The sequence below is a fragment of the Halyomorpha halys genome, unplaced genomic scaffold (assembly GCF_000696795.3).
Source record: "Halyomorpha halys isolate HHAL.00 unplaced genomic scaffold, Hhal_1.1 Scaffold241.1, whole genome shotgun sequence".
Lineage (NCBI taxonomy): Eukaryota > Metazoa > Arthropoda > Insecta > Hemiptera > Pentatomidae > Halyomorpha > Halyomorpha halys.
The window spans coordinates 511,768-520,007 of record NW_027105010.1 but is presented as its reverse complement, the minus strand read 5'-3'; the positions used below and the strand labels follow the sequence as shown (position 1 = coordinate 520,007).

The 8,240-nt window shown below is 28.3% G+C and overlaps 1 protein-coding gene across 2 annotated transcripts in view; it reads left to right on the top strand.

The window, feature by feature from the left end:
* Rap1 (RAS oncogene family member Rap1) overlaps window positions 1-7,958 on the top strand; it is a 15,747-nt gene extending 7,789 nt beyond the window's left edge. Inside the window, exons 4-5 of one of the 2 annotated variants that reach the window (XM_014419560.3) lie at window positions 4,380-4,532; window positions 7,687-7,958. In XM_014419560.3, coding sequence (XP_014275046.1) covers window positions 4,380-4,532; window positions 7,687-7,776 — 243 coding nt within the window. In that variant the 3' untranslated portion in view covers window positions 7,777-7,958. The remainder of the gene's footprint in view (window positions 1-4,379; window positions 4,533-7,686) is intronic. The other variant, XM_014419562.3, reaches the window with a different exon arrangement.
* Window positions 7,959-8,240: the final 282 nt, after the last annotated feature.

The following is an 8,240-nucleotide window of genomic DNA, read 5'->3' as shown; positions in this document are numbered from 1 at the left end:
ATATATAGCTAAATATGTTATTCTATTATTGGTAATCAAAGTTACAAAATATTATTAATTGTTCTCAAAAATTCTTTGTAGCAGAATATCCCCCCAGTAGCAATAAAATCACAGAACTGATTTAATGTTTGAATAAACCCAAAGGCTTGACAAGTAATTGAGTCATGTTTAGGTATCTTTTATGGTAATATTCATAATTTTTAACTCTGTGATATAAATTATAGTATTAATACAATATCTTTGTTAACTGTTATTACAAGATAGTTTCTTATTGCTCTCAGAGTTGCTAAATAATTTTTGTTTTACCAATACAATTCCTAGACATAACAGGGGTTTTAACAATTGGAACAGAAGTAGCTTTGCCCTATCCCAAGAAGTGGTGATCAATTCAGTCCAATTTAATAATCAACTATTTTCTTTGGTTATTACTGGTTTTGATTGAAAAATATTTGGCAAAACGAATTTTGCCTACATGGTTTAGTTAAAATTACAACAAAAGTATTTGTGATTAATTTCATTGCAAACATTACTGTCTTTATTTTACCATCATTTGACTACAATGTAAATAATTCATACATAATCATTTACTTTGGCTTTTCCTTTAATTTTTTAATCATCTGTACTGCCTTTTGTTATATTTTATTAATTTCACTGAAAATGTTGGTGGAAAATATTGTTATTTGTACGCATTATCGGAAAAAAGGACTAGGGTAGGTGCACCAGTTATTGACAGGTCAACCTTTATTTGTAATTATTAAGTTTAGTGCCACCAACCATTTAAAATTTAGCATGTGTAAGCTAAACCCTCCTTCATCTGATGAAAATCTTCCCTCCAAAATTAAGTTGCCAGTGACCAAGAAAGAACAGAATAGGAGACACTACCTGCATCGGTCTTCGTGTGGTTCTTGTTTCATGAGTTTCTGCTCGAGTTTTTTAAGGAGGCGAGTTTTCTTTTTGTGGATTAGTAAGCGTTTTCGCTGGAATAATGGAAATTATTAGAAATTGGTATCTCAATAACTGGGTCACAAAAAAAAACCCAAAAAAGAAACCTGTTTTCTTAGTTATTATTAACATTCAATAATTTTATATACCGTTTAATTTTTGTTCACAATGCTCTGTTAATCAGTTTTTTAATATTAACTCAAATTCTGATTCAAATTTTTAATAATAATGGGTGATTTCAATATTTGATGAAGGGTGTCAATAACTTGAGAATGTGGTCAATAATTTGAATATGGATCTCCCGCTTATTGTCAACCACTTTTCTAGTTATTGACACCTGTCTGATAGCTTAAGATGCCAGATTATATCTCAATTATCTAAGATGGTATAGAGATCTACTGTTAACAAATTTTCTTACTCACTATATCCAACTTAAAATTAGAAGTAGATTTTGCCAGAAGAAATTAAAAAGAAAAATTACCCAGTTTGGTATGAGAATAGAACATGTAAAGATTCAAGGAGAAAAATGACAAGAAAGAAGAAGTTGATAAGAAAAAGGAGTAATAAAGTAGATTACGTTTATTATGAATCCTGAAAAAGCATGGCTTTCAGGCTTTCATCTAGAAAACTAAGAACTAGTATTACCACTAAATTCAACTTCTTGGCAAAAATATCGGTTAAAGTAATTAACAATAATGGCCTAAATTATGAAGAATAATGTAAAGTGTAGAATTTATACTGAAATATAAGTAACACTTATACTCACCCTAGTTATCTTCTCTGATTTAAGAGTCTCCTGATAATTGATAAACTTCTTAGTTATAAGGGCATTGTGCTGCCAACCAGACAAATTATGAATTTTTTGTAGTTTTCTAATATAGCAAAATAATATAAATAGTTAGTAAATATTATCTTGAATATTTATTTTTTATGTAATTATTTTATTTTAATGCTCAAGTTATTAATTTTATTAAACTGAATTTAATTATGGATTTATGAATTTAAAATATAATTTAAATTCACCTTTTGTTTGTATATATTTTAAGAGTTTTTTATTTTATTTTATTTATTTATTTTTTTTTTATTTTAGTATGTATGAGATCATTTATCAATATTACCTATTGCCCACAACTGTGTGGCAGATTGTAATATCTATCAATAAATAAATCTATCAATCTTAAAAAAAAAATTTAAATTCAAAGATTATGTCTGAATTGTAGGATTTGTTTAACAAAAAATATTTTGATACATCATTAGATAAAGGCAATATTGTAAGAAATTGCAAATAATGGTTGATTATTTTTGAACTAAAAAAATAAAATAGTGGGGTAACGCAGTTTAGGAAACGGGACTGAAGTACCCAACATTGTATTAGTGAGTGCTCTGATGTTGCTTTACCTGAGGCTAAGGTTTGGTATATGGGTTGGAGTGATGGTCAGTGTTCCGTTGTAGACAAGGTCTGTTGCAGGCATAGGTAATATAGTAGCATAATTATAAATGTCCCTGGCATGAGCCTTACACCATATTCGTGATTTAAAGACTATTGGGAAAAGGGACCATTTTAGTACATTACTGCGGAAAAAAGAATACTTATGATGATTAAGATAGTCTCAGCTGAGGATGAGCCTGTAAAACATAATGTATACAGATAAATGAAGAGAAGTGAGAAGTCTTCATGTTGACAAATACACAGAGAGGTTAATTAGTTCATTTCTGATGAGTTTTAGTTATTTATATTAAATGCAAATCTCATCACTTTTTATTTGGTGGTTTTATTCACTTCAATATTTTTTTACTGAGTAATAAAATTCCTCAATGTAAAATTGATTGTTATAAATGCATTATATACTAATATTCACTGATTAAGTATAAAATATAGTTTTAGTACTAATGCAAATCAGGAAAAGCAGTTTTAATCATGGTAAACTCAGGAAGGCTTTGTTATGATACATTACGGCAGACAAGCATTTTTTTATTCCCCTTAAAAAAAAAATTTATTTTACTATGAAAATATTTTTTTTTTTAATCCATTATGCTGAAAATCTTACACTATAAATAATGGCTGGCTGCTTGATAACTATAAATTTTAATTACTTGATTACTATGAAGATTATAGGAAGTGCACACACTATCTTTAATTTGACCAGTTAAAATGTCTGGTGGGCAGCACAATTCCCTTCTAACTCTTTAATTGGAGAAGATAACTAGGATATGAGGCCACTATATTTTTTCGTTTGTGAAATTCTCATTAATAATATTAATGAGAATAATATTAAACATAAACCATGCAATTAACTTTTCTATAAAACTTTTACTCTCAAAGTAAGTGCAATCTGAAAATCCCAAGTTTTTTCCCTTAAAGTTTAAATTTAATAGTGATTGGTAAAACTAAAGAAGTATACCTAACCTTTTCTTCTGACATTTTTGTATTAGATAATTTTTTGTTCATGATAAACTTTGAGCTGACTTATTTATATTGGACATGCTGTATTATTTTTAACATCAAGTATAAATAAAATGAGTCTCAAAATAAGAACTCTATTTTACTAACAATGATAAGAATAGTAGTATATCCTAAAAACCTTATATTCTTGGTTTCTTTTTCCTTTCTTCATTATTATCCTTATAAGAGGAATTGCACTTCTCAGTAATATTTTTGAAAAATTTGCCATGTTTTGAGTAGAATGACCATTCAGTACTGTCTAGCAGGATGTATAAGTAAGACTATTAAGTCTCTAGTTCGTGCACCCATCACAGACTACTGTTTAGTATACCTAATTTCTATGCTACTGCTCGCATCGAACTAAATAGTTGGCAGACTAAATAGTCTAAAGTACACACTCCCTAATCTGTGGAAGTCAAAACAATCCTGCATCTTTTTAATACAATTCTAAATACAGATTTGAAGATAGAAAAATCTTGTTTTGAATGTGTTATTTAATATATGCATATGACAGAGGTTTATTGAAGAATTTATAACATAAATACTTTTAAAATACATGATTCATTGGGTTATTTTAAAAGAAAAAGAATAAAATATTTTCTACAAATAATGAGAACAAAAAAATATCATAATAGTTATTGTTAAGGTATAATTGGAAGATTACAAAAACAAAGCCTTTTGGATCCCATAACCCAAAAACTATTAACTAGTCAACTTTTTGCCAATTTTAGGCATCATCAGGACCAAAGATGACTTAAGTTTTTTCTTGTTTGAAATGAATATACTTTACATGTATTAATAAGCAGCAGTTGTCTAATGTGCTGATTAGTAGACTAATGTGTATTATTAAACATTAGTAAGTTTCTTATTATTGTCATTGTGTGAATTTTGATGACAGACTAATAATTACTAATAAAACAAATTTAAAAATATATTGTTTGTTAATATATTATTAATGTACTTTATATAATTAATACAATTATAATGATTTTAGGATACGGATGATGTCCCAATGGTGCTAGTTGGAAATAAATGTGATTTAGAAGAGGAAAGAGTTGTGGGAAAAGAACAAGGAAACAATCTTGCAAGGCAATTCAATTGTGCTTTCATGGAAACATCAGCTAAAGCAAAAATTAACGTCAATGATGTTAGTATTTTTCATTTTTTCTAAAAGTATTATGACATTATTTATGGATTTACACATATATTCAATTTTTTTGTCATAAGTACTGTTTTAATCTTGTTGTTTTTTATTCTTTAAGCCTTATATTTTTATGCTCATGAAAATATTTGGTTTATTTAATTAGACATATATAATCTATGTCATAATTATGTGTTTTTATCATGGATTTAATCGAGATGATTGTCGGGATTGATGGGTAGTAAATTTATTTCTGTTTAAAAGTTTACCTGTCTTATTGGCATCTCTATTATGTTTTTAGTGCACCCCTAAGTGTCATCTAGGTTTAGTCTATGTAATAAGTTATTTGAACTTCTGTTTGATAATTTAGTACTAAGAATATTTTTCTATGTCGGCATAGTTAATCATTCAATGTGGTATTGAATAATTGCCTGAGAAAATAAAAAGTTCCTTGAATCAAATTTGATTTAGTTCTACATATTTTTTATTCTCTTCATTGCATCTTTGTGCAGTTTTTTCTTTTTTATCCCTTTCTGGCTGTTCTTGACATTACCTACTCTAACCAGAGTAGAAGGTGCGAGATTTCATTCTGTGGGACCACCACTAACTAAGAGTCAACCTGCCCATGTTGGAATCAAACTGGTACTGCTGGAGACACAAAGTTGCTAAGGTGATACCTGAACTTACTCAGTTACAACAGCCTCCATCTCAGTTCGACTGTAGCTGTTCTACTCACATGGTCAATACATCTGTGCCTTCTTAGTTTCATGATATTTTCTACATTTGGCTCTCCTAACAAGTTGTACTCCTACTGATAGCTTCTTAGTTTCTACTTATCTGTGAAAGAAATAGATTACCAGTACCCTCATATCCAATATTTAGAGATATTCTTCCTCATCTTGGCTATTTCCAGATTTTCTATTTATTTAGGTAAAACAAAGTTCTTCAACAAACTATTCAGTTTTTCTTCAATTTTAGAAATTCCTTCGTCCCACAAGGCAAGATTATCTGCATAATGTTAAAGGCATAAGTACTACTCTGAAATCTTTCAAGTGCAATTTGCTAAACCATTTTCTTTCTGGTTCAATATGGTTTTCAATGCTTTCTACTTTCTCCTTCTGTAGCATTATTTAAAATTTGATCAATTGAAACAAAACTACTGACATTGTAAATAACCTAAATGTAGGTTTATAACAAAATTTACTAGTTTTGTTGTACTAAATCAGTTCCACATGGGTTAGGAAAATATGTGGAAAGAGCACTCCCCTAAGTTCTACTGATATGCTTGCAGCTGTTTACCAAAGTCATGGTGTATCATTGGGATACTAGAATATGATCAAGTATTAAGAAATCACTGAGTGTAAATAAATACATAGCTTGTTGACTACCATTTGGTGGTAATTTAATTATTAAAATTAAAATTTAAATAATTAAACTGTGAGAGTTAGATAATTTTATTCCTAACCCAGAATTTTATATAAGTAGAATAGTGTATAAAATCGGTTTGTTTATACTTCTGTCTATTCCAGTTAATAATTTATTTGCATAATCTGATTCAAAATACCTTGATTGGAGTATATCCTGGCAATAAGTAGATTTTAAATTATTTATTAAGTCAATATATTTGTGTACATCAGTTTTGATTCAATGGTTCAGTGTTAGGAAATATAATATTTGAATATTAATTTGGAAAATGCATCCTTATCAAGGTTGATAATTACATCTTATTATCTATTAATCAATCAATTCTTGCTTCAAAAAAATTGTTTCTAGTATAACAAGTAATTGAACTAAAATTTTCAAAGTATCCTTCTTATAGTGTTGATTTTTTGTTTTTCATAATTATCTTCTTTTTTTTCTTATTTGAATACATTAAACAAGTATTATCAGCTGTTATCATAATTTTATTTAATTTTTAAAAGGTCAAATTGATACTACAGATATGGGATTTATCAAATTTTGACTAAAAATTATCATGATAATAATCAAAGTTTGTCAATTTGTTTATCATTTGAGATTACCAAAAATGTATGTATATCTTGAATCTGTTCATCCAATACCTTATTTTCATTTTAGGTGCAGTCTCATCAGTTCTTGTAAGCTTTTATTCTAACATCCTTTATCGTTTTCATCTTCCTATTATTTATTATTTAAGAATATATTCTATTCCTATTTGTATTACATTGTAAAATAAGTTCGTAGCGTTTTTACTAGTAATTTCAATAAAAACTTCAGATTTTTGAAACTATTTTTAATCAATTATATATGACCCATTTTGATCAATTACATGTTACCATGTTTCTGGTAATTTTTTAAATCTGTCCTCCCAGAACTTCTTAGAGTTTTGCGTAATGAACTCCTCTATGTGCGTTTTGCAGTCCTCAAGCGAATTAAAATGTTTCCTGTTAAGAGAGTTTTGAAAGGCCTGAAATAAGTGAAAATCTGCTGGGTCTATAAAGACTCGTGTGAACAGGCGTTATAGTGATGGAAAGCTATGCCTTTGCGATTATGAGACACAAATGATTCGAGACACTTGCATGAGCTATGTTAAGTGTTTCTGCAATATCCCATGTAGAGTTAAAGTTATCTGTGACTAATGCTTGAATTTGGTCACCATCAACAGTTAAAGGAGGATCCGAGCGCTTTCTCCTAAGGCATCATCACCATGCACACTGAAAATTTTGTTAACCATCTGTGCAGCAGATTTTCCTTTACGGAAATAAAAAATCATTAAATGATGAAAATGAATTTTTTTCTATTCCGTTTTGAGGAAGCAAAATACCACTTAAAAATAAGGAATCTCTGTTGAAACTGATGCATAAAATCACCTTGACTAATCCTTTTTTAGAATATGTGAACATTATTGACCAAGTAAACATGATTTTATAAATACATAGAGGATTAAATTGAAATATTGAAAAACACTACAAATTTATTTTACAACCCAATAGTATTCCCAATCTGAAAATACCTCCTGTGGCAGTCTTCAGAGATAAAATTTAGTTTTCGAGAAAATGTTTCAAAGCTAAACTTTACTTTTTTCTTGATCGCTTACGAAGATTTTGGGCTTAAAATTTAAATGTGTTAATAGTTACAACTATTTATTTTTGTTATATGCATGTTTTGTAAGTTAAAAATTTATATTTAATATTTGTTATAGATATTTTATGATTTGGTTCGGCAAATTAATAAGAAATCACCTGAGAAGAAACAGAAGCAAAAGAAAAAGTCACTATGTTCTGTTTTATAAGGAAAAATGGGATTGGGTCTCTGTATATAAGGACATTATGAGACATTCTCAATCCATTATAAAACCATTCACACCTATGTTTCTAAATTAATAAATATTTTTTTAAAATACTGTACTGTTCCTGGATTCTACTACTTGATACCTAAGAAGTGCACTGAGTCCCTAGTTATTGTTTTATTTTATACGTGAGTGGGAAAAAATAACATCACTACCACTCACTATGTGTCTATCCATGTTTTCTATATATACTTATACTTAAATAACCTTTTTCAATAAGAAAAGGTGTTAACAGCATGATAATCAATTATTGCCCGACATTTGTTTAGGTAGAAATATGTACAAAGGATTAAATTGAATATTTTATTATAAAGAATTGTATTAATAATTTTTATTGCTACTGCATATGAATACTACTAAAAATGTATACTTATATTTTCCTTATATGTTTTGTTGTATAGATCTAC